The 27,920-nt window shown below is 34.4% G+C and overlaps 1 protein-coding gene across 9 annotated transcripts in view; it reads right to left on the minus strand.

Annotated features, from left to right (window-relative positions):
• Positions 1 to 27,920, minus strand: part of DPYD (dihydropyrimidine dehydrogenase) — an 870,115-nt gene that overhangs the window by 832,938 nt on the left and 9,257 nt on the right. For all 9 annotated transcript variants that reach the window (XR_012130243.1, XM_037024395.2, XM_037024389.2 and 6 more), the window contains one exon: positions 5,170 to 5,280. Coding sequence is in view for 7 of the 9 variants with exons in the window: in XM_037024395.2 (XP_036880290.2) it covers positions 5,170 to 5,280 (111 nt within the window). In the remaining 2 variants the exon portion in view is untranslated. Of the gene's footprint in view, positions 1 to 5,169; positions 5,281 to 27,920 lie in introns of those variants that run through there.

The raw sequence follows: 27,920 nt of genomic DNA on the forward strand, positions 1-27,920 counted from the left end.
AGGAAAGAAGAAAGCTAGGGAGTTTGATATGCTGGAAACCAAGGAAGGACAGAATGACTAGCTTTATCAAGTGCTGCTAATAAGGGCCACGATTTAATGCTTCATTTAGCAATTTAAAATTCATTTTCTTTAAAAGCATAATTTGAGACTGGAATTTGGGTGTACCTGATTTGTAGTGAATGCTCTTCAAGAAAAACCAGTATACAGAAGGGGTGAGTAGGGTTTAAAAAAAAAGGGGGAATGCTGCAGTAGGATGCACGCACTGGTACCATCTGGTTTTCGCCAGAGCCACATGGCAAGACCCTGGAACACAACTGCCCACAGTTGTTCATACTTGGAGGAAAGTGGGATGGTTTCCTTCAAGATAATGCCTTTGTATTTTGTTTTAGAAGTTTAATTATGATGTCTCTTGCTACGGATTTCTTTGGGTTTCACTCAGGTTTTTGAATCTGCAGATTTATGTCTCCTGCCAAATTTGGGAACATTGTAGTTATGATTTCCGCTTTGAATATTTTCAGCCCCACCGTCTTTCTTCTCTTCTTCTGGATAGAGGTGGAGGTCCAGTGGACTCTCCACTGACACCACAGAGGGTGAGTGGGGCTGGCTCAGTTATTGGGTAGCTAATTTGGATGAAAGTCCTGGCTCCCTACACTTTGATGCAACAGAGCTGTCGGAGCACTTGGCTACCTCATCAGTGGGAGGAAGTCTGGGCTCTCCACAGAGCCCTTATGGAATGCTGAAGATGTGGTCAGGATGTTTTTTGGTGTGTTTGACTAGAGTAATTAATATCTAAAGGTTTTCTGCTTGCTAGGCTATTCCTTTCCTGCTATTCTGGCCAAAGAATGAAGACTTTTGTTGGGGCTTTTGTGTATATGTATGGTCATTTGGCATTTCTGGTTTTCTAACTTCATCATCTCCATGATTGGGATATATGGAGAAAAAAAAATGGAACTCACCACTGTGCTGTTCTTTAGGTTCAGTATTCCTACCTGATAAGCCTTTTCTCTGCGTTTTAGACTCTTCTTGATGTTTGTCTTATACATAAGGTTTTTAAATTTAGTTGAGTGATCATAAAATGCACATATGAAAATTTATAAATTAAAACATAAATCATATTTTCTGGTGATACTTTTATTCAACTCTTCATGTAAGCACAAAAGAAACATGATGAGAGGGAAAGGAACATCATTCTTTAGCCACAGTCTACAGTGAGGATAGCCATCAACCCTGGTTCCATATTTACCCTTTGGAAATGAACTTCACTTTAACTGTTCTTTGTTAACCCAGGTGTGTCACACAGAGTTTTCAAAATGGTATACATCCAGAGCAATAAATCTGAGATTATGTTAATTTATATTTAAAGCTTTCATTTTTCCACTAATCCTTGTTCATTATAAAAAACTTGAAATATGCAAGTGTGCCAAGAAAACAGACAACCACTATTAATATCCATTATATTTGAGGACTTAAGAACATGTGTGCAGGTATGTTTGCATATAAATGCATACAATAATTCTTAAATATAGTGATTTTTCATGCATTTTACATTATAATATAGTTTGTGTATTTTTCCAGATTGTTATTTCAAAATAATTTTAATGGTTACACAATTTATCACTGAAAAGCTCTGCCCTCATATGTTTAACCACAACCCAAAGGTTGGAGTTCATTGGTTTTCTTCTACATTTTTCTCTACTGAATAAATAATGCTGAATAAGCCCCTTTCTACTTAACTCTTAGCCTACATTCCTAATTATTTCCTTAGGATAGTTTAATTAAAGATCAGTTACTTGGTATAAGTGTTTGATAATTTAAAGGTACTGTTACAGATTGAACTATTGAACCGTACTCCCGCAAATTCATATGTTAAAGTCCTGACCTTCAGTACCTCAGAATGTAGTTGTGTTTGGAGTCAGTCTTTAAAAAGGTAATTAAGTTAAGGTAATTAAGTCATTATGGTGGGTCCTAATCTAGTATGACTGGTGCTGTTATAAGAGGAAATTTGGACACAAGCATGTGCAGAGGGAAGACCATGTAGAGACACAAGGAAGAGAGACAGACATCTATCAGCCAAGAGAGACCTAAGAAGAAATTAACCCTGATGACACCTTGACCTCAGAATCCTAGCCTCCAGAACATTGAGAAAATTAATTTCTGTTCTTTAGGCTACTTGGTCTCTGGTACTTTGTTATGGTAGCTCCAGCAAGCTAACACCAGTGTGTTAATCAATATTTTCAAAGATATTATCAAATTGCTGTTCTAGGAATTTATGTTAGTACATATTTAATAGAGAAAGCCGATCTCACTGCCTCTTTGCCAATTACAAAAATATGATAAAATAAGACTCAATTTAAAAGATAACATTATGGAATAAAAATGCTAATTCCCATAAAATAGAAACAACTAAGGCAACAATCATGACAGAGAAAGCCTCTCTTTCTCAATAAAATCTTGACCATAAATAGCCAAATAATCTATAAATGAGACCTAAGCAGTCATATGATTTATCTCACCTTTAAAATGAGAGACTTAGACTTGATCATATTTAAAGGCTTTCTAAGTATGAAAATTACATGATCATTTTTTAGTGCCCTTCAGTTGTTCACATCATTATACAGGATTCATGTCTTATACTCTACTCCTTGATCTAATTTGGACTACACTATAGTGTCCTTCCAGAGACCTCTACTGTAAGTATCATAGTAGAATGCAGAACTCACACAGATGGAGCAAGGAAAACTGATTTCCAAATCCAGATCTGCCATTGAGTGGCTGGGTTCTCACCTCAAGGTATATTGTTTCTCTGTATTTCTATTTATTTTTCTTCATTCTAAAAATTGCAGTATAAAACTTATACTCTGAAAATTATGACATTGATGAAAGAATTTGAAGTACAGCACAAATAAGTGGAAAGATATACTGTACTCATGGATTGAAAGAACTAACATTGTTAAAGTAGCAATACTACCCAAAGTAATCTACAGAAACAACACAATCCCTATCAAAATACCAACAGCATTTTTCCCAGAACTAGAATAAATAACCCTAAAATTTGTATGGAACCACCGAAGACTCCAAATAGCCAAAGCAATCTTGAGAAAAAATAACAAAGCTAGAGGTATCATGTTCTCTGATTTCAAACTATACTACAAAGCTATGGTAATCAAAGCAGTATGGTCTGGCTCCAAAACAGACACATAGAATAATAACAGAATAGAAAATCCAGAAATAAAGCCACACCTATACAATCAATCTTCAACAATGGAGTCAAGAACATACAATGGGGAAAAGATAGTCTCTTCAATAATACCAAAAAGCAAATGATTCATTTAAAAAATAGGCAGAGGAACTGAAGACATTTCTCCAAAGACAAAAAGATGGCCAACAGACACATGACAAGATGCTCAATATCACTAATCATCAGGGAAATGCAAATCAATACTACAAGATGTCACCTCATACCAGTCAGAATGATTAATATCAAAAATACAAAATAAAATATAAAGAGACAAAAAGTAAATAATGCACAGGGATACAGTATTGACCTAGATATGGAGAAAAAGGAACTCATGCAGTGCTGGTGAAAATATAAATTGGTACAGCCACTGTGGAAAAGAGTATGGAGGTTTGTCAAAAAATTAAAAATAAAACTACCATAAAATCCAGGAATTCCTCTTCTGGGTATTTAGCCAAAGAAAATGAATACACTAATTGGAAAAGATATATGTACCACTATGTTCACTGTAGCATGATTTACAATAGCCAAGATGCAGAAGCAACCTAAATGTCCACTGATAGGTGAATGGATAAAGATATGGTAAAACATAGATAATAGTGTATTAGCCATAAGAAAGAAAGAAATCTTGCCATTTGGAATAACATGGATTGGTTTTAGAAGGTATTATGCTAAGTGAAATAAATCAGACAGAGAAAGACAAATATCATATGATTTCCCTTTTATGTGGAATCTAAAACACAAAACCAAACCAAACAGAAATAGACTCTTAGATAGAGAATAATCTGGTGGTTAACAGAGCGTAGGGGGTTGGGGGGACAGGCAAAATAGGGGAAGCAGATTAAAAGGCACAAACTTCCAGTAATAAAGTAAGTTAGACATGGAGATACAATGCACAGTATATATAAAGAATGTAATTAATAAAATATAACAACTTTGTATGGTGACAGATGGTATCTGGATTTATCACAGTAATCACTTCTTACCATACATAAATGTTGAATCACTATGTTGTACACCTGAGACTAACAGTATTGTATGTCAACTACACTTCAGTAAAAAGAAAACAAAACAAAACCTTTTCTGGGTAGCCAATGACAAAAAAATAAATACAAAATCAGATAAACACATGTACACGTACCCTCAATTCCCATCCTCAGAGTTCATATGAAGAAAAAGAAGAGTTCATAAAAATAAACAAAAATCATTATTTTAGGTAGTATATACAAAGTACAAAAAAGAGCAAATGTTAAATAAGCTAATACTATTAATTGTCTCACTAGTTAATTTGCGAAAAGCAATTTTTGGGAAATTAATTTTGGAAAATCAGGTAAAAAGAAAATGGCCTTTCAAATTTAAAGATTTGTAAGATAAAGCTGCTGATAAAACAGTTTAAAATATTGCCTTCAAGGCTGTATTAAATCCCCATTTAAGGCTTCATTGTTCCAGCCCTAATTACCTCTTGGGCCCAGGTATATAACATTCTAGCAATCGGTAATCTCAGAGATTCTTTCTCCTACACCTCATCTGATATTAGACATTCATATTAAACATCAAATGTTCATATGTTTCCCCATATCATATTTTACAATAGTTTCTATATACAAGTATACCCTTATTCAGTAGAATTTAATCTCTAATATAGAAACTCTTCTGTATCATTGCATCACTATACAAAACAATTTTAACAAAAATTTTATCAATTTTTAAGAAAAGAAATTTTGTCACCAAACTAAATATACTTTTTACCTGTTTCAATAGGTTTTCTAATCAGTAAAATTAAACACACTTAGATTATTCAAATACAAAATACTTAAAATACAAAACAATAGTTGTACTTTCACATATTTATTTGTATTTCTAATATATGTAAAATATTGTCTGTGTAGTGTGATATCATTTCAGTGTGAAATCATGTTATCAGTGGTACTTACAAAGCAGTTCTTATCAGGGTTTCTTTTCCAATGTTTCTTGTCTAATTTCTTGGCCAAAGTAGAACGCAGAGTTGCATGAGTCTGTGTTCGAGGATTTAAAGCCAGGATACTCTAAGGACAGTATAAAAAATGTATAAACATATTTCAATCTGTTGGCATCAAAAAAATCAAAATTTTATGTTAATATTCTCCATACCCCAAAGGTATATACTAAAAATGTTTTCTTCTACTATTGCAATTCCACAATAAACTTATTTAAAGTTGTCATTTACTAGGTAATATCCCAGCTGATTTTATAAGAATATATATTAACGATAAGATGATTTAAAAATCACATGAACTGTAACAAATGACTGTAAGATAAATTTTATACTTAGTGTTCTTAGATAAGAATGAAATAAGAAAAGAGGCACTTCATTCCAGGTTTAATTTACACTAGTAATAACAATATTTTCCAATTTAACTTTTTAGAGTTTACATTGCTTTCACATGCACTATCTAATTTAACATACAAACTTCTACTACCTCAAAATTTTAGATAAGCAAATAAATTCAGGTTGTTTATGTAGAATAGATGAAACAGTGGAGACTAAGAACTGGGTGTAATACCAATGCAGGTAGACATTTTCACATAGCAATCAGAGAAAAAGGCACAGGGAAGCTTCTTGAAACCCTTGTTATCCCAGAGTAATGTGCAGCTGCCCAAGGCTTCACCCTGTGTGAGCGCTATTAGAAGTTCGTACATTGGAGAAAATAGACCTCTAAAATAGTCTATCAATTCACTAAACAAATGAACAAATAATGACAAGTTTCCATCCTGGGGTAAGGGAGAGAGAAAAGCATCCAGAAGTGTTACTGTTTTTAATTAAAAAATTATAAGACATTCAAGAAAACAGGGTTATGTGACCATGCAAGAAAAAAGGCGGACAACAGAAACTACCTTTCAGAGCACTCAGGTGTCAGATTTAACAAAAACTTCAAAGCAGCCATTTTAAGGATGATGTGATGACAATACCTCTTCAAATAGATACAGAGGAAATCATGAAACAGAACCTAAAGGTGAAATCTACACAACTAAAATGAAAAACTTGCTAGAGGGGCTCAATAAGTAGATTTGAACATAAAAGAAATCAAAAGAGATTATGCAATCTGATGAACAGAGAAGACGAAAGGGAAAAAAATCAACAGACTCTTAATATGTGGTATAGCACTAAGGACACCAAAAGCTGTAGTGGGAGTACCAGGAAAGAAAAGAAAAATATAAGAATAAATAATGGCTGAAAACTTTCCAAATTTGTTTCTTAAAAAAGGAAAAAAATATTAAACTATATATCCAAGAAGCTCAACAAATGGGAAGTGGGATAAATGCAAAGAGATCCGCACATAGATACATTAGTAAAAATGTTACAACTCAACCAAAAAGAAAAGCAACAAGATAAAAATAAGTCTTCATGTACAAGGGAACTCCAAAAAAGTTTAACAGCTAAATTCTCATCAGAAACAATAGAGGTCAGAAAGGAGCTGAATGAGATTGTCAAAGTAATAAAAGAAAAAATTCTCAAAAACAAAAAGGAAACAGACTCAAGTAACACTATAAACCAACTAGACCCAATATCTATACACTCCGCCCAACAACAGCAGAATTCATGTTCTTCTCGGGTGTACACAGAACAGTCTCTAGGATCAGCCATATGCTAAACCATAAAACAAGCCTCAAGGATTTTAAAAGAATTAAAATCATATAAAGAAGTTTTCTAACCACAATGGAATGGAATTAAATATCAATTACAGAAGGAATTTTGGAAATTCACAGAAAATGTAGATGAACACAGAAACTATGCCAACTGAGAGAAATCAGTTACAAAATACTACATATTGCATAATTTCATTTATATAAAATGTCCAGAACAGGCAAACCTATAAAAAAGAAAATAAACCATGGTTGCCAGGGACTGGGAGGTTGGGATAAATGGGGAGTATATGGTTTCTTTTTGGGGAGATGAAAATTGATCGTGGTGATGGTAGCACAACTCCACGAATATGCTGAAAACCTCTGAATTCAGCAGTGCACATGAGTAAATTGTGTGGTATGTGAACTATACCTGAATAAAGCTGTTAGTAGACTAAAAAAAAGATAAATTCTACCTTCAACAGATTTCACTGTTACTGACTCTAAAAGACACCACTGGAACTTAACTTTTTTAGCCCAATACAAATGAACATTATTTTTAGTAATCCCTATATATGGTAGACATGGTATTTCTTCAGTTGAACAATTTAGGTTTCTATATCTTCTGGACAACAAACATATAACAGAACTAAAGTTTTAAATGGCTTATTTCTTATGGTGAAATAATGCCAAAGCAACCTTTTAATAAGAGCCAACATCAGAAAATACGTGATCTCATTTTTATATTAAAAAGTTGAAAACATTTTCTTATTATAAAATAAATGCAGGTTTTTGTTTGTTTATTCAATCTGGAACCATTACTAATCTCATACATTAATTCAAACTGGTATATAAAAAGATGACATTTTTAAAAGGTAGTTATTGTGGCCAACATTTAAAGAAAAAAAAATAGATAATATGCAAGAAAGATGGCTGCATTTATTTTAGTTTTTACTTCCACAAACCATATTGTGATAAATGATTATGTTTATCTATGTCAGCACAGTAATGTGACTTTTGAGAATAACCATTCTAAATGCAATTTATTGGGTGCTTATCACAGTAACTTTTCTTCTACATTGCATAACTAGAAAGTATAACATAACATGAAATATTGGGTTAACCTTTTCCAAAAAGGCAGTGAGTTGAATTCAAAGGATCTTGGGTAAAAATAAATTGGATTGTGGAAAATGGTTACCAAGGATTTGACTTAATAATATCCCAAATGAAAAGTGATATAAAATAAAAATACAAAATATGAGTGGTTGAGAGCTGTTAAAAACAATTTTCCGAAGCAAGACTCTTCAAACTAAAAGTCAATATCATCAATAACTAAGCAGCTGGCAGAATAATACAGGAGAGTTCTAAATTGCATTCTTCCTAAGAAATGACTAAAGCCAGGTCCTAACAGGGTCATAGGGTCCCCTCTCTAGATAAATTGGGCACTTTAAGAGGCCTGTTAACCCCTTCAGATACAAGGCATATTATTTATAGAGGGGGATTTTTTTCCCTGCAAAGAATTTGGCCTTTGGCTCTCCCAATCACTTCAATAACACAATAAAAATATGCTTCTGATTTTAGAGGCGGAAAAACAGATTTTGAGAAAATTTCATGGCACTGATTTTATTTAGTTTAAGAAATGGTAAAATGTAATCCAGAGATAGATTTACACATGAGATCAAATCAGGGTTATGTATTGTTACTGTGTAGTCCATCAACGCTATTCTGGCAAACATACAAATTTGAAGTCTGCATCTAAGGACAGCTTCTGCCTTACAGAACACAAAGAGGGCCCCGTATTGACTATGATGACAAGCCCTCACTACCCAAATAAAAGCATTAAGTCTCAGCCCCAAAATATTGGAACTGCACTATTATTTGAGAGTGTGAATTATGACTGCATAAAGCCACTTGGCGGATGTGTCCTTTCTCTAAAAATCTGGCTTTGTTTTATATCACAATATTGATTATCCAAACATGATGCACCATTAAGCTTCCTTCATTTTATGCATTTTAAATTATAAACACATGCTTCCTCTTCAATACTGGTCATTACTCACTATAATTCTGAGCCATTAAATGATACACATATACTGACATTTTAGATTTACAGGTTGAACTTGATAAATTAAATTTTGTCTTATTTAAATTATGCTTAAATTTTGTCTTTGCTGGCTTATCCTCAATCTGCTGTAAGTTATCTCCTACTTTTCACTGCATTAGGTAATAAGTAAATAAATAAATAAAAACCATGCTTTTCTCACTCCTTCATAATCGGGCATAAATACCTTGATTTCAATCAAACATTGCTTTGTGCTGCCATTTTTTTCCTCAGTAAATATTCTCAGCTAATAGGACAATGAGAATATCTATTGATTAATGCTTTTGTTTTGTATTTGTTGCTTTGTCCAGAAAACAATCTGACAAATGTTGATTAATGGAAACATGAATTTTTTAGTACTTTTTTGCTTTCCAGCCTCTTGTTTACAAGCCTACCTCATAGGGTTGTTTTAAGGATTAAAGAAGATGATACATAAAACTATCTAGCATGGTGCATGCTGTAAGTATGTACTACACATATGTACATGTTATCAATTAGTATGTGACAGAACTAGATTTTAGAATACATTCAACCAATGTATATTCATGTCCTTCTATTGCCAATTCTGAATATATAAAAGGGAGTCATTTTTTTTAAATACAGGAATATAGAAAAAGATGAAGGCAACAGGTGAAAAGGTAATAATAAAAAAAAAAATAGTAGGAAAAAGAGATGTATCCCGGGCAAAATCAAATCACTGGTCTCCAAACTTACCTTTGCCCTAAGCCTGAAATTTCAAAGGCAGAGTGCCTAAAAATGCAAAATACTCTTCACACATAAAAATGTCAGGGTAGATAAGAAATACAACTGTATGTAACTCATGGACCAATGGTCCCAACATATTTAGGTGAATTCACATTGTATTTCCTTTCAGAGAAAGATAGGTAAAACCAAAAGTGATGAATTTATAAAACATCAAAACCCTGATCAACTGGAAATGAATAAACACCTTAGAATGCTAGTCTCTGGGAAATTTGATTCGTTCTATCAAACAATCAGTTAACACAAATAAAATTGCTTATTCATCCTCCAACATCCCATTCATCATGTCAATCTCCTACTCAACAAGCAAAGGTCTGCCATGTGACGCTATCACCTGGCTTTACAAGGCCCAGTATGTCACTGTCCTTCACTTACAAAATGATACACACCACACACCAGGCACCTAAGTGCTTTCTAATTGGAAAAAAAAATGTCTTTTTGTTATTTTTCAGAAAAGATTGAGAACTCAAACACAGGAACTGTAACTTAGACATCCGACATTAATCTCACAATTCTTAGTACAAAAGACAGCATGCCAGGTGATAACTGACTATGACTTAGACATATTAGTCAGTTCTAGCTATTATAAAAGAACCGTATGGACTGGCTTGAACAACAAACATTTCTTTCTTTCTCACAGTTCTGGAGGCTGGAAATTCCAAGACACAAGTGCTGGCCTGTTCGATTACCAATGAGACACCACTTCATGGTTCGCAGACAGCCACCTGCTCACTGTGTCCTCACAGGCAGGCAGACAGAGAAAGCTCTTCAGCCTCTTCGATAGGGCACTAATCGCACATGAGAGTCCCACCCTCCTGACTACAGCTAACCCTAAACACCTTCCAAAGGCCACATCTCCAAACACTATCACACTGAGAGTTAGGGCTTCAACACATAAAATTTAGTCCATAACTGTCATGGAAAAGATTCTGCTATCTGTGGAATTATGCAAATGCTGTTAATATTGGACATTAACTTAAAAGACAGCTTTATCTTAAGATTGTAAATACACTGAATCTAAACTTTAATCAAAAAGAAACTTAAAAATAAACAAAACTGGTATTATATGGTATGGCTTAATTTTTTTTAAACGAAATGAAAACAATGTTAATGAAAAAACTAACACGAACCATTAATTAGGCATCTTCCTTTTTTAAAACATGAATAGCAAAGCATTAATAACATATATACTACTTTATGCATTGTTCATATATTTTCATTAAAGGAATTGAAAACAAAGTATGTACAGATATATATAAAGTGATGTCAAAATATAAAAAAGATAAGAACCTGTACTACAGCTTTTATTTAAAAATTTCACCACTTAATTACCAACTGTTTTTTATTTAATGTAGTGCTGCAAAACATCCATGCATTATATATTTAAATGAAAACCAATAATCTCAAGAAGCATAACTATGAAAATCCATGCTAAAGTAGAATTTGGTGTAAAAGCTGAATATGTATATGAATCTACATTTAAAAAAAACCCAAGATCAAATTATGAAGGGAAAGAACTGATGAGTCACATAACCAAAAAAATTCCCCAGTTCACTGGGTAATTAAGAAAATTCATCTTAATTAATACTTTCTCATTCAAGAAAAATTAGTCATTTTTTCTAAAAACTTGCCTTACAGAAATGGTCTGGTCTTAAAGTAAAATCAGCTTTACAGATCCTTTTTAAGTAATACGAAAAGTATTACAATTTACCCTTAATTTATTAACACTGATTTTGGAAGAGCTGTGTTTACAAGACCAAAGGACATTTTAGTTCAGAGAGGCTAAGTGCATACCAGCATGCTAAAAATAAAGCAATACGGGTGAGCAAATAGAAAAAGCTGGAAAACAAGACTGCAGAGGAAAGACAGAAGTAGAACTTTGGCTGGCTAAGTTTAGGGGCTTTTTAATTAACTAAATGGAGCAATTAGCATGATTTTCAGGTTCACAAAATAGTAGTTCATCAACGGTTGATTAGTTGCCCTTCATCTATATGGTTAATAGCTAAAAGGAAACTTATATGGGTTAGCAAGTGAGTTAGATCAGAAATAAGAACTAAAATGATTTTTTTAATGACCTGTGAATTTCTGGATATAGTAATATGAATGATTATCATAAAATACTTTTTGCTATGAGAAAGATAAGAGTGGGGCAAGGAGTATATGATTAGGGAGTTAAACTATTTAAAATCCAGAAAATGAAACATTTGAAGACATTTTTTATTATTATGTGTAAGCCTTAGTTTAATTCTCAACTCTCCACGATTTTTCTGCAGTATTCAATGCTGCTAATTTGCTCTTCTATTGAGAAGCTCATCTTTCTGGGTTTCCAGAACTTCATGGCATGAAAACCTCTTTTTCTGCTCACTATCTTTCTTTTTGTGACTTCCACTTCCCCTCTTGACCACAGTGAAGGGTCCTTGGACATCTACTGCATGTCCGTCTACTGATTACTTTTCTGTAGCTGTTTTATATCTATATTCCAAACCCTGAGATCTCTGTCTTAATCTGTTCATCTACTTCACAGGAAGCCAAATAATCCACCTGCATGTTCTATCATTATCTCAATTTCTTTACATTAAAAAAAAATGCATTGCCCTTCCCTACCCCGCCACCTTTGTACCTCTGTTGAATTTTGTGAATCATACCACCACTTCTCCAGTAAATCAGGCTTCTTGTTGTGGTCAACCTATAACTACTTCTTTTGTTTCTTAAACCCACACAGTGTCAGTCAGTGTTACTCACACTGCCCTGTCCTTTGTATTTCTTATTTCTCCACCCTACTGCAGATGCTTATTACAGTATGCTCAGATCATAATATTATAGCATTCTCCTAATTAAACTGGTCACCTCAAGTCTGTACTTTCTTTTTTCCTACTATGACAGACATCCTCCATATAAAAATATAAATGCATGCACATACACACGCACAAACGCACACACACACACACACACACACACACACACACACACACACACACACACACAAAGCTTAAATGGCTCCCCATTACACACATAATACCAAAAAAACTATCACCTTGTTCTTCTATTTCCACCACTTCACCTATTTGTTTTTTATTGAGTCTATGTAAAAATTTACATCCACACCTTTACCCACTCCCTACATCTAGGATGCATCCATGTTATGTTAGTTTAAATGCTCTCTTTTAATTCTAAGAACCATTTCCTCCAAAAATAAAGAACTGTCCCTCCCTCTATTTAAACTGTACCCATGAGCTTCTAGAGAACCTAATGCCACTGTTATTCAACACACAGAATATGATATTAAGTAATTATTACAATATACCATTTCCCCATCCAATTGATCAGTAAAACTCTAAAAAGCAAGAGTATAGTTTATAAGTCCTCCTGTCCTTAAAACCAAGTGTAATACTTCATTCTTGAAAATATACAAATAATCCAAATTGGTAATAGGAAAAATTCCTAAGGAAAACAATAATACCAAAAAGTAGCAAGAAATTTTCACTACAAATCAGAAAGACTTCTATGTTGGCAAAACAAACAGAATTTTCTTCTTAGTGCTCATTCTATTGCAGAGGTCAAAAAGAACACCATGCCACACTTCACAGCAGTTAGAAAGATTTTCAGCCATATAATCATTAACTACCCCAAAACGGAAAGTCAGTGTTTTCCACACTTCCACTGTGAAGTTTAATCATGCAACTCACTTGGTGAAGCAGCAGTGAAACACTTTGATCAAACCTTAACATATGTGGTAATATAAAGTCAGCAACAAGTTCTGACAAGAAATCAAATGAATTACTTGTTGTCTGCTCTTAAAACATTCTAGGATCAAAATTTTGGACTTTATTACACAACACAGACACTTCCAACCTATGAAACACATGGTCCCTACAACACAAGCTGCAACCACTGGAGGAAGAAGATGCAAAAACAACAAAAATAAAATGGTTTAAGTACGTTCATAGACTACTGCACGGTGCTGTGAACCCAGGAAGTGAGGCTAAGAAAGGGAAGATTTGATGGATGTATATATTTTTTGAATGTATCTGTTATAATCTAGACAAGAAAAAAAATGAGATTCTTTAAGAAATTGCCCTTAAAAGAAGGTATGCCTTATTATTTACATAAAAAGATGGAAAATACTTGGCAGGCAGGAAAAAAGTTAAATCATGGTCTGTCTATAGTGGAGTAATACCTATTACAAATCACGTTTAAAAGGGTTTTTACTGATATGCAGAAATACTCTTCTTGGTATCATGGAAAGTTTTTAAAAGGAGGAGAAATCAAATAAATCTATTATCTGAAACAAGATCAGTTCTATTAGGACAATATAACTTGGTGTATTAAATATTTTTAAAGTATTTTAAACTAATATAAAATTCAGGAATAAAATTAGTGTTCAAGCCACTTTTGTTCTCTTAATTTGTGATCTTATATTCTTAATTAATGCCCTCTGCTTGAGTACCTACAAGGAACGGTCTCCATTTTAAAAGTAGTATTAGCTAGTGGAAATAAGCAGTATAAAGTCAGATCGAGATATCTCAATGTTTTAAAAAACATGACCTAGCAGTTCCAATTTAGGGGCTTAAATATCTCACTTCAAATAATTTAAATTCAAACTTAAAGCAAGATATTTAAAAAACGATGCCTTTTTTATAAAGCTTCACTTGCAATCAAATACTATTTAACCTAAGCTAGTTTGCTCCAGGGATAAATAAAATTAACTCCTGCATCTACTTTGGGTCTCTATTGAGTTGGAAGGGACTTGAGACACTAACATTTGATTTCCTATTCTAATTCAGGAAACCTATTCCAAACACTTGTTGAAATGTATCAATCAAATTTATCAACAAAATGACAAGAGGTTAGTTTCTGTAATATATTTTTAGGCTCACACAATAATTAGGAAAATAAGAAACTGTTATTAGATAAAGAGGAGAAGGGCATGAATACTTCACAGAGCAATACAGGCATATTTCCAATTTAAGGGAGGCAAACAGAGAAATTTTCAGCCACCCACTGGGTCTTCAATCCAAGTAAGTTTCTGTTCCTATCGCTACAGGAAATGTTCTTGTCAAGTCTCTGATGATGAAAATACATTGCCCAATATTTCTTTGTGTTATTATTGCCATGTATTTTACTTTTTTTCATATTTCTTTTCTTTTCAGGTAATGTAATTTTTGTAATAACTTTATTGAGATAAAATAGAGATATATTGAGACATAAATAAATAAAGAAAAATTGTGATTTACCACAATTTACCCATTTAAAGTATACAATTCAATAGCTTTTAGTATATTCACAGAGTTGTACAACCATCACCATATCAATTTTAGAACATTTCATCAACCCTCCCCCCAAAAATCCATAGCCATTAGCAGTCACTTGCTATTCCCCCAAACTGCCAGCTTTAGGCAACGACTAATCTACTTTCTGACTCTATGAACTTGTCTGTTACTTTTTCGAGCTTTATTAAGATTGACAACTGAATATTGTATATATTCAAGGTGTACAGGTGTTTTGATATATATATATATATACATCATGCAATGAATACCCCAATCAAGCTAATTAACATACCCACCACCTCACATAGTTACCTCTGTTTATTTTTGTGGGGACAATATTTAGGAACTATTCTCAGTAAATTTCAAGAACACAAGTATTATTAACTGTAATCACCATACTGTATATATTAGATCTCTAGAATGTATTCACCTTGCATGACTGAAACTTTGTACTTTTTAACCATGAACTCCCCATTCTCTCCTCCCCTAATGCTGTAAATCAATTCTACTCTCTGCTTCTATGAGTTCAACTTGTTCAGATTCTACTTATCAGTAAAACCATATGGTATTTGTCTCCCTGTTCCTGGCCTATTTCATTTAGCCTAATGTCTTTCAGATTCATCTACATTGTCACAAATGACAGCCTTTCCTTCTTTTTTATGGCTAAATAATATTTGTGTGTGTGAGTGTGTATGTTTTCTTTACTCATTAATCCATCAATGGACACAAGTTGTTTCTATATCTTAGTTATTGTGAATAATGCTGCAATAAACATGGGAGTATAGATATCTCTTCAGATACTGATTTTTATCCTTTGGATATATACCCAGAAGTGGGATTTCTGAGTTATGGTAGTTCCACTTTTAACTTTTTGATGCACGTCCATACTCTTGCCCATATGGCTGTAAATTTACATTCCTACCAATAGCATACAAGGGTTACTTTTTCTCCACATTCTTGGCAACAATTGTTACCTTTTGTCTTTTTGATAATAACAATTTCAACAGGTATAAGGTGAAAGAAAGCTCATTATGGTTTTCGTTTGCATTTTGCTGATGATTACAGATTTGAGCACTTTTTCATGTACCTATTGTACTAATATGTCTTCTTTTTAAAAAGTTTATTTGAATATTTTGCCCACTTTTTAATTTGGTTGTTTTCTTGCTATGGATTCACCTATTCCAGACACATCATATAAATAGAGTTGCACAAGAGTGGTCTTTGTAATTCATGTCTCAGCACAATGATTTCAGGGTTTATCTATTTTGCATTTTATTTTTAAATATATAATAAACCACACATCATATATTTTTTATTTAAACAATTATCCTTTAATGAGTAAGTTAAAGTTAACTTTTAAATAGTAAGGAAAAATCACACATTTAGCTGTGTGGCTACCATTTTTGTAGTTTTGTATTCCTTTGTATAAATCCATATTTTCACCTGGTATTCTCTCTGAAGGACATGATTTCCTTTAACATTTCTTATAATGTAGGTCTGCTGCTGATAAATTCTTTCAGCTTTTGTGCATCAAAAATTTAATTTCACTATATAGAATTCTAGGTCAAGAGGGTTTTTTTCCTCCAGTACTTTAAAAATGTTACTCTGTTGTTCTTCTCACATTTTTTTCCAACAAGAAAACTGTTTTACCTTACATTTTTTCTCTGTACCAAGTATGCCTTTCTTTTTTTGTGGCTGCTTTGAAGATTCTTGTTTTTTATTACTGGTTTTGCACAATTTGAACATTATGTGTTTTGGTGTCATTTTCTTCATATTTCTTGTGCTTGGGCTTCTTTGGTCTTTTTAGACCTATAGATTTACTTCTGCAAATGTTTTTTCTGTTTTCCCACCCTTCCATTTTTCCCCTACTTAGGCAACTCCATTTACATGTATATTAGGCCACTTGAATTTGTCCCACAGCTCACTGATACTCTTTCCCTTTTTTTTTGGTTTCTTTTTGGATAGTTACTATTGTTATGTCCTCAAGTTCACTATCTTTTCTTCTGCAGTATCTAATGTTTTTAATCCTATCCAGTGCATTTTTCATCCCAGACAATGCAGTTGCCATTTCTAAAAGTTCAATGTGTCTATCCTCTATGTCCAATTCTTTGAACAAATAGAATACAGCTACAATAACTATGCTAATGTCCTCTGTTGAATCTGTGTCAGTTTTGAGTTTGTTTCAATTCACTGATTTTTTTTTTTCCTCCTGATGGTTGTATTTCCTACGTTTTAAAAATGCCTGGTAATCTTTAATTCAATACCAGATATTATGGATTTTACCTTGCTGGGTGTGCAATGCTTTTGTATTCCTATAAGTATTCTTGAGTTTTGTTTTAAGATACTGTTTAATTATACAGAAATAGTTTGATCCTTTCAGGTCTTATTTTTAAAATTTGTGAAGCTCAGGTTTAAGATGCACTTTTAAGATATAGTTTTGCTTTAAGATGCAGTTTAATTATATAGAAATAGTATGATCCTTTCAAGTCTAATTTTTAAAATTTGTGAAGCTCAAATTCTTGAGCAGAATTTGGTTCAGGGTCAATTACTTCCCACTACCAAGGCAAGAGACTTCTGAGTTTGCAATAGTATCCTGTGAATCATGAAGTTTTCCAGGTCTGGCTGGTGGGAGCAAGCACTACCACCAGACCAGTGTGAAGGTCAGGTACCACTCCCTCTGTTTCTCTCAGATGATTCTTTACCCAGCTTTCAGACATTTTTCACACATACATCTGTGGAAGACTCACAGGGGACCCTCTGCGGATCTTCAGGTTTCTTTCTGAGCAATTCTCCCCTCTGTTCCATGAACACCTTTGTCTCCCCAGCCTCTTAGCTCTGTCTCCTCAACTGAGGGAGGCCACCAGGCTCTGAGAGGTCCATTTTCTGAACTGAAGCCTATAAACTCTCTCAAGACAGTAAGCTAGAGAAATATTTGGGCTTTCCCCATTTGTTTCCCATTTCTCAGGGAATCAGGGACCACTATCTTTCACTGCCTGTTAGCTAGTGTCCTCAACACCATTGTTTCATATATTTCACTTATATTTTATTGTTTCAGATGAAAATGTATACAAGAATGGGTTAATTCAATTGTTCAAATCCTGTACATTCCCATAAAAAGCTCTATTTGTAGAAGTGGCCCTTGATCCCCTCTTGGAAGCCATGCTGGGAATGCTGTGACAAGTCGTTACTATCATTACTGGGAGAATTAAGTGTGTCCTATCCTCCACTGACGGGACACCTGGAAGCTTGTGCCTGCTTTCCTCTAGACTTTGACCTGTGCCTTTCCTCTTTGTTGACTTTAATCTGTCTCTGCATTATAAAAACTGTAGTAACCATGAATAAAACAAGTTTTGAGTTCTGTGAGTACTTTGGTGAGTGAATGAGCAAGGCAGTGCTCTTGCAGACCCCTGACACAGCAAGTGGAGATACAGACAAGGGTATCTATCATATTTTAATGTCCATTCCCTCCACACAGCTTTACTTTGCAATGCTTCTTGACAAAAAACACAGAAAACTTCTCAAAATGGCAATAAAGTGTTATCTCCACTTACTTTTATATCCAATGAAGTGCCAGTCACTAAGATATATTTAGAAGGAGGGGGGGCGCACCCTTATTTTTCCCTTCCTCCCTCCTATGGGTTCTAACTTGAGCAATGAAGTGTATTTAAGCATATTAGTGTGGACAGATAGAAACTTTTGACAAGAAAAAGGCGCTGCATGTTCTGTACTTCTCAGGAAGAATAAATAAATTACTGTCTTGTTGAAGCCACTTTTATTATTTTTTTCTGTAATATGCCTCATAATCTGGTTCTTACAGTGCCTGAGGTAATTCTGTTGGCTAACTAGGTGTGGGAGGCACTGATATTCCAATCAACAAGGTAAAATATTCAGAGCCAGAGTGTATGTAGCGTCAAAATGAAATCATTTGGCTTATGTACTTAAAAGAAAAATGGGAAATCACATCAGCATAAGTTAGTATTTTTCTTGAAATCCATCAAAATGTCAAAAATCCTACACCAAAAATTACTCATTTCAAAAAATGATCAATGGAAATTTTGTTGTGCCAGCACAGAAAAAAATGATTCATTTTAATCTCCATTGATTGACTGCTAATAGGTTTCTGCATTTTCACTGACATGAATTTTTTACAATATGGCACTATGTGCATAACAATTAACCCAACATTCCTTCATAAACTATTTTCAGGAAACCTTCTATAACCAAACCCTGTACACAACTCCCTTCAATTCACACTTCCAGCCAGACTGTGTTAAACCCTTCCTACCAGGTTGCGATAGATAAACACACTACTGCACTCCCAAAGTACACCATCTCCTCTCTTTCAATATGCTCTTAATTACCAGGATTTGTTCTTAGTCTAATATATATTCCAAACTCCTTTTTCTCAAAATTTTACAAAGTCTCCTATTTGAAAAAAATACTTGGGCACATTTTTCTAATGCTCTCACATCATGTGACTGTTCATAATAGCTGGTGTTGAACAGGGGCTTCCAGTATGCCAGGCACCATTCTAAATGTTTTTCAAGTTGATGATCACAACAATCCTGTGATGACACTAATATTATTGCCAGTTTGTAGACAAGGAAACAAAATCGTTAAGAGGTTGAGTAATTTGCCCAGTAAGTGAGAGAGATTCTAACCACATATATAGAGGCTTCAGGTTCCACACTGTTAATCACTTTTCTATACTTCCTCCATAGGCAACAGTAAAATTAGCTTCATGTTTATGCTAATGTACATAACTCAAGGATTGCTGTATATTCATTGTAAATACTGAAATCAGTTTTTCACTGGAGTAGAAAACAATGTAAATAAAACCTGAATTAAGTCACTTAAAGAAAAGTCTATCATCTGTTAGTCATAGAATCTAATGGTACACACTGCATCTGCCTGGTTATCTGTTGTTAGTTTAAATGAAGAAAAATAGAAATACTGTTTTCAGGAAGCCCTAGCAGGACTTAATGATAATGAATATAAGTTATGAAAAGACAGATAATATATCTATACAGGGAATGGTATCCACAGAAAATAAAAGTTGGGATACAGAACTAGCTTTGGAAAAAATATTCAATTCTTTTTGGCATATCAACTGAATATTGGTGTCATCTTGCATATGACATATAGGCTTAAAAAAATGACAGGGGAATATAGCATGTTTCCAAAGCTTTTCAATTGTTGGACTTGAATTAAGTCCAGACATCTTATCTGAAAAGCTAAGATTTTTCCATAATTGTGGAGAAATCACAGATGCTCTGGTACCAAAAATACAGTTTACAACTCAGAAATGCCAAGTAACACTACTTTCATTATAATAGAAATTATATGCTTAACACTTTCAATTTATAAAATGTTTTTACATAATTAGATCATGTATTCCAACTGAAATCCACACTGTCTAAAATGTTCTGTTTATGTGCCTGTCTGCCCCATGAGACTTCGAGCTTTTTGAATAGTTAATCCATGAACAAGATAGGTTTGAACTATGTGGGTCCACTTAGATACGGATTTTTTCCAATAAATACATTGGAAAGATTTTTGGATATTTGTGGATCTGAAAAACATTTTCTTTTCTCTAGCTCACTTTATTATAAGAATACAGTATATAATACATATATGAAATATGTAGTAATTGTTTATGTTATCAGTAAGACTTCTGATTAACAGTAGGCTGTTAGTAGTTCAGTGTTGGCGGAGTCAAAAGTTATACACGGATTTTCAACTGCGATGGGGTTAGTGCCCTAACTACCACACTGTTCAAGGGTCAACTGTACAAAGACTGGCTATGACTCATCTCAGTATCCTCAGTGCCTTGTACAGATCTTAACAGAAAGTCTTGCAATGAATTAAATTGTACCTCCTCAGAGTGTTAGAGTCATAAGGGACCCCCAGTTGCAGATGCACTTAGTAATATGAAAGGAGGACCTGAGTTAAAGGCAGTCAAGATTAGGACTAAGTCTCCTGACTCCATTATATCACCACTTTCATACAAAAATATCACTACAAAGAAGCTTCCAAATATTTTGAATTATCCACTATTTCATATTGCCTCTGACCTTACTTCTGATTGAAAGCCATATATAAAAGCAGAAATGGAGCAAGAATTAGATGTATAAATAATTAGGGAGGCATAATAGGTCAGAAGTTCAGAATTTAAGATTTATTGTATAACTTTAGACTTCTTTGATTTCTACAGGAAAGATTGCATGATCCCTATATTTAAAATAAAATAATTCTTTAGGCATTAAAAGTTTTCCATTGCCATTGAAATACTCCTCAGTTCAAGATGAGTAAATTATCACCGTCATTTTCAATACAAAGCTTCTTACACTTCAGCTGTCATTTTACAGATTCATACTGAAAATAAATTTTAAGCAGTTACATTGCATATAATGAGTAATAATTTCATCAAATTAGTAACATTCAGCTTCTAGTGAGATTTCTTTATTATTTTTTTCCTAGAATATTTTGAAAAAGGAACATACAAAACAGAACCACTTACCTTTTAAGACTTTCTTAAATAGGGCATACCACTAGGAAACAATCAGCTATTATTCTCTATTTCAATCTAAACAATGGTAATAAAAGGCATTTCCCATCACTGTATAGGTCCATACTTTCCATAAGCCTTCCTAGCACTTAAACTTATTCAGAGGTATAAACATTTTCCTGAAGGATGACAGATATTAGGTAGTAATTACGGTTATTGTGCTGGCATAAAAAATGTGACTTATTATGGAAATTAACAAGTTAGCTATGTAATTACATAACAGGAATATTGTGTACAACATTTGTGCTGTTTACACACTTGCTAAGATTTAAGGAAGCATTTGATAGTATTTTGTAGTATTTACTATGAAGTGAAATAACTTAAAGGGCTATCTAGATACAATTTTGTTGAACAATATCACAAAAAATGCAATATATCAGACCTCCTTTGTCTTAAAATATATTACTTTGAACATAATATATTTTTGTTCGAAAAAAGCAAGAAAAGTTAGAATGTAAATGAAATTTAGCTCTCCTAAAATATGTTATGAAAACGAGGGAAGCATTTGAAAACTTTAAAAAACATATCTGAATCATGTTGCTCACAATTTATGAATCAATTTCAAGGTAGAACTTCTGCTATAACCAGAATCTTGAAATAGGCAAAATACATTAGTCTTGCAAAATAGTATCTAGCATGGGCAAAGCTGTGAAAATGTCCTGTGGCTATGAAATTAATTCTATTCTTAAAATAGCAACATGTTTAGGATCAAAAATATCTTCTAAAAATTATTCCTTGGAAAGCTTTTTCTGGCACTATCTTATAATCCATTGCTTTTGACTTCCAAGCTCCTTATTTGGTTATTTTAATTAGTTTAAACCAGTATACTAGAGAAATACAGAAATCCAAATATCTAATGTTTTAAAAATCTTTACTTAAACTTTAGTAGTCTTTTTAAAAATACACTTTCCCAAAACTGCTAGGCAAGTGGCCAAAGACAAAAAGCAAAATATCCAAAAATTTGATAGATGAATAAAAGTATAATCATACTAATAGATGAATTAAAAACAGGAACAGCTTTAAGTGTTGCCTCTAAAATAGGAGCAGACAGGTGCAGAGGAATCAGTGGTGTGCTGGACCCAGCTCTAATGGGCACTGGAGAATATGTAACTAATGTCTCTTCCCCACTCAATGTTTTTAGAGCTTAAAATCTGCTATGGAGATTGTGTTTACCCCATTGATAATCAGCAAAAACTACAGTCCTCTCCCACCACTCCCAATTAGTTGTTTATGGGCTTGTCTCTGTGGAGAATAGTAAAGGACACCGATGCTTTTCCTTAAAACCTTTTCTCAATTTATTTTTTAGTTTTGTGTATTCACTATACTGACAAAAATTAAACTACACTTAAAGATGTCATTATTAAAATAATGGGGCAATTCAGAGATGACTCCACAGGATTTACTGGGTAGCAAGGTAATAACATTTCAGTGACAATGCTTTAACAAGGAAAGAACTCAGAGTTGCATGTCAATCCAAAGTAGTTTCCCTGGGTATTAAAAGGCACTGGTGAGCTTGAGTAATGGCATGAGAATTTGCATAACTAGTCAGTATAATTTAATTTGACCAGAAAAATTGATTCAAAAAAGTTATCAAATGCAAATGTTACATTTACTAGTAAGCCATAGGTTCTTATGAAGCTATACCAGTTTTTAAAAATTGAGAAACTAAATAATTACACAGATTCCACTGAGAATCAGACAAATTGCTTTGTTTTGAACATTGTAGTGCAAATTATAATTACACAATATATACCTGTAAGTATTTGCCATTGCAGCATAATTACTTCAAAACTGTACAGTACTAATGATGAAAAAGAGGCAAGGATCAGATTAATATGAATTAACCATAGATTATACCCTTGTAATTACATTGTTTAAATCCTCAAATGTGAACTGGTTGTTTTCACAGTGGCATCATTATTATCATAAAGTAGAACGCAAAAGGAAAATGTCCATCCGCCAAAGTCCAGTGAATCAAACTTTCACAACACATATCTAAATGGATAGAAACTAAAGAAGAAAAAAAAATAGAATCCCTAAACCAATTCCAGTCTGACATTTTGCCTATTTCTTTTTCCTAATTTCTCCAACAAATAAAGAATCCATCATGCCTGAGGTCAAAGTAGCCTGGCAAAGGGCAAAAGTGGTCAGTTGACATCATGTTGAGAGGTGATTGATGACACCTCATCAGCTACCCCCACTGCAACCATCTGGCCTGTGGATTAAAGTCATTCATACCTTGCTTCATTTACACATGTGAAGGACTCCTTGAAGAACCGATTATAAAAATATCTGAGAAGTTTTGTGAATGCATGCAGTGGGGAAAAAAATGAGGTAACATTTGAAGGCCTTCCCACTCCCGTACTTCCTTGATGCCTCCTTTTGTCGTCATGTATTTTAATGTCTGAATAAACAGGAACATAACACTGGGCTCATATTCATGGGTTTTAGTTTCCAGTTCACTACTAATTTTAATCAAACCAGTTGACCTTTCTATGTCCTTGGTTTCACCATTTCTGAAACTGATACATATTTGTAAGGCTGGAAACATGTTTTTAAGTGAGGAAGCAGTAAAAAAAAATCTGTGTGAGCCTATTCACCCCTCTTAACTTAACTCTGCCAGCTTCTGTGCTTACACCTGTCCTATGCCTGACCCATTTCAGCTAGGGCAGCCCTCCTCCACGTGTTCCTAGAAACAGACACTTAACTCATTTTTGGCTCCAGAATTTTGGGAGATTGGAGTGAAAATGGGGTGAGATTATTACAAAGTTTATGTGAATATCCTTATTATCATTTATTAAATAAAATAAAAATAACAGTGTAAAAGTAAATCATTAAAATAACAATAAAAAGTAAATCATTCTGCTTGAATGTGAATGTATAGCATGTGTATTTTAATTTTAACACCAAAATTCTGAATAATCACCCTGCCAAGCACTTTTCACTTTGTATCTTGACTTACAGTTGTTTGTGAATTTGGCTCATCTTCCTTTGGTATCATAAGCGCATTTAGGAAAGATGTATTTATCTTTTTAGCCAGTTCTCACATAGTACTTAATGTAATGCCTAAGATAGCAGGTACTGAACAATTACTTATAAAATTGGATAAAGGTATATTTTATTGGTAACTTAAGCTTTGGAAAAAAATACATATTTTAGTGTGGACTTTAAAAGTTACCTACTTGGTTCTTTACCATATTTGATAAGAAACGTCTTGACTGTACATGTCTGTAAGTTAAATAACATGATACCAGTTTCCACTTGCATTTCTTCTTGATTCATCTGTTTCCAACTGTAACACTATAAGGTACAGAGGACAAACATCTCACTCTAGTCTTCACCTCTTATACTCTCCCACCTTCCAACAATTCTTTGACCTTACTGAGACCACCAACCTATTGAGTGAAGCCCTGTTCTCACTACCCATCTTTGGATACTATCCTGACTTCTCTCAAAATTAGACTCCATGGTCCACCATTACAACTTCTTCACAACACCCTTAATTCCTGCCTCTCTGTGGAGTAAATGGCAGAATTTCCAGGATCTCCCACCTGGCTTTAGCCATTTACATATCAATAGGTGTTTACTGCTGCAGCCTCCCACAGCCTGCAGGACAAGGGGTAGAGAGAAAAGTGCCATTCTCTCCTCCCCTCTCCTCCTGATACATAATTGGTCTGGCATCTGCCAGTCACCAAGGACCCGCCCATAGAGTTCCTCCCTGAAGAGGCTGGCAGGAAATAGAGAGTGCACCCTGGCTGCAGGAAAACGGAGCACGGAATGAGCTTTTGCTAACTGGAACAGGAAGAAAGGCCTTGGGGACCATGCACACTGCAGCTCTGTGGAATGCATGGAACCCTGACTGGCCAGTGAATTCGAGCAAGCTGTGAGTGATAAAGAACAGTTTTTCCCAACCTGTACTTCCTCTTGCCTTACTTGGGTTTCACTGTATTCATGGGGGAAGTTGCTCTGGGAGGGGGATGCCCTTCCCCCTGGAACTACACCCTCTCTCATTCCAACGTTGTTGCCCAGGCAAGTATCAACCCAATAACTACAATGTCGAATCCGGGTAGGTAAAAATGGCTAGAGAATCCTCAACTATGTTTACTGCTCTCATACTAAATTCTTACAGATTTCAAATGGAAAACAAACACTGTCTAACAATCCTACTGTACTTCCTTATTACTTTCATTCTCTCACTTTCAGGAAAGTTTATTCATACTTTCATCTGTTCTTCAAATCTATATCCTGTTTTCCTCTTAGCCTTATACTCTTATTGAGAAAATTAAAACCATCAGATGAGAACTCTCTCATCTTCCCCCCACCCAACATGGCACTTCTCTGCTTCCATCCCCCTCTAATGGTTACATTATGAATCCTATTCCCTTTCACCAAAAGAATCCCTTACAGAGGTACTTACCCCCTCTCTGTCCTTCAACACTGTTGTCTCTTTCTCCTGGACCTCTTCCATAAGCATATGTAAACGCTCTGTTCTCCCCTCCAGCTACTTCCCCATTTGTGCTCCTCTTTACAGAACTTTATCCCGAGTCTTCTGGTATCATTTTCTCACTTCTTTATATCCTCTTCTCTTCTCAACCCATTTTAATTGAGCTTCCTTCAGCAACAGCTATGATTAAATTCATAATTTCTCCATGTTACCAAATTAAAAGAAATCTCTCATACTCTCATCTTACTTTCTTAACAGCATACAGAGAGTTGAGTATACCATATCTTTCACATCCTTCCTTGGTTTCTGTGATACCATAAATTCCTGCACTTACTTTCTTCTCAATGCCTAAACCCCTAACCCCTTATCTAATTGCACTATCTCTAAGTGATCTTAGAGGCTTTAAACACCATTTCTATATCAATAATTATTTAATTTCTATCTCCAGCTATGAATTCTTTACTGACCTCCAGATCTTATTTCCAATTGGTAAAATTGTAATATTTCCAGAATATCTCACCTGGCTTTAGTGCATCTGCATTTCAACAAATGTTCCTCAGGGGTAGAGTGAAGTTCATCTCCATATCAATGGGCAATTACCTGGGTAACCGAGGGCTTATCTGAACCTGGGAGGTTAGGGGGAGGTCTTGTTTGCTTCTGCCTGAGTAGGAGAGATGGAACCTGACTGCAGTTTGTAAGCACTAAACAGGTTTTAAACTTTATTTCTCCCTTTTGACTGATTTCGGTTTTAAAGGTATTTTGCCCTGGGATTTCCTTACCCCAGAGTTACAGCACTATTGGGAATTTCAAACTTAATGCCATTAAATGCATCACATGTATCCCCTCACACCTGTTATTTCTTTTTGCTCCTCAGATTAAGTTCAATCCCACCGGTTTGATTTTTTTCTTTACTTGTTCTTCCAAAACTATGGCTGACTCATTCTGGTCTTTCAGGTTTGAGTTCAAATGTCACCTCCTCAAGGAGGTCTTTTCTGACTGCCACATGTAAAGGAGGCCCTGTGATTCTGCGTCGCATTATTCTGGTTTACTTTTACCAAAACTCATACTATCTGAAATTACTGCATACCAGAAAATTTTTTATTGCCTTTTATTCCACTGTTGTAATGCAATTTTACTGAGAGCAGACATCTGCAACTGGTGTTACATTCATTCATTCAAGATAAAAACCTGAGATTTATCCATTCAAGAGAACAACCTGAGACTAAACCTTCTATTTCCTGTTCTCCCAAGGCAGAAAAAATAAGGGACCTTCAGGCAGTCAAGCCACAATCTAGAAGGAAGCATCAGATCAGCACTGAGTACAAATGAAGTCGCCTCCACATCAAGGGACATTCCCAGATGCCTGAGTATTTTGTAACCTTGAATCAGTGGTAGGAGGATGAAGCAAATGGGTCATTGGTTCCAATTCCACTTACTCTTTCTGTCTTGACACCCAACGATGGGCTCATTTTCCTTTTAAAAAACGCTTTTTTAAAGATGCTTAATTCAACTGAATTGTTAGGCAGAAAGATAGATAAAGCCAGTAAAACCCACTAAAACAGACTCAAAGAGTTAACCAGACAAAACCAGAGAGCCAGAAAGGACGCAAAAAGTTAATGAGTTAATCAGTTGAAGTTTCAGAGGTCAGGAGCAACTTGGAATGTCCAGATATTTCCCAGATAAAGAAAAGTATCCGAGTGCAGCCCATGTCTTCATTGTACCAATTAGATCATACTATTGTAAAATCCACTTAACCTGCAAAAAAGACCCAGTTTATTCTTTAACTTCTCCTACATGCTGTTTTTTCCTCTTCCTCCAGCTGCTTGCTTCATCAAATAACTTTGTAACCAGGGCAGAAGACAGACCTCCAAAGTGTAAATAAACCTATGTGGATAAACAGATTCAGGCCAACACAGTAACCTAAATAACCCTATGTT

The sequence above is a fragment of the Manis javanica genome, chromosome 4 (genome assembly GCF_040802235.1).
Source record: "Manis javanica isolate MJ-LG chromosome 4, MJ_LKY, whole genome shotgun sequence".
NCBI classification, from domain to species: domain Eukaryota; kingdom Metazoa; phylum Chordata; class Mammalia; order Pholidota; family Manidae; genus Manis; species Manis javanica.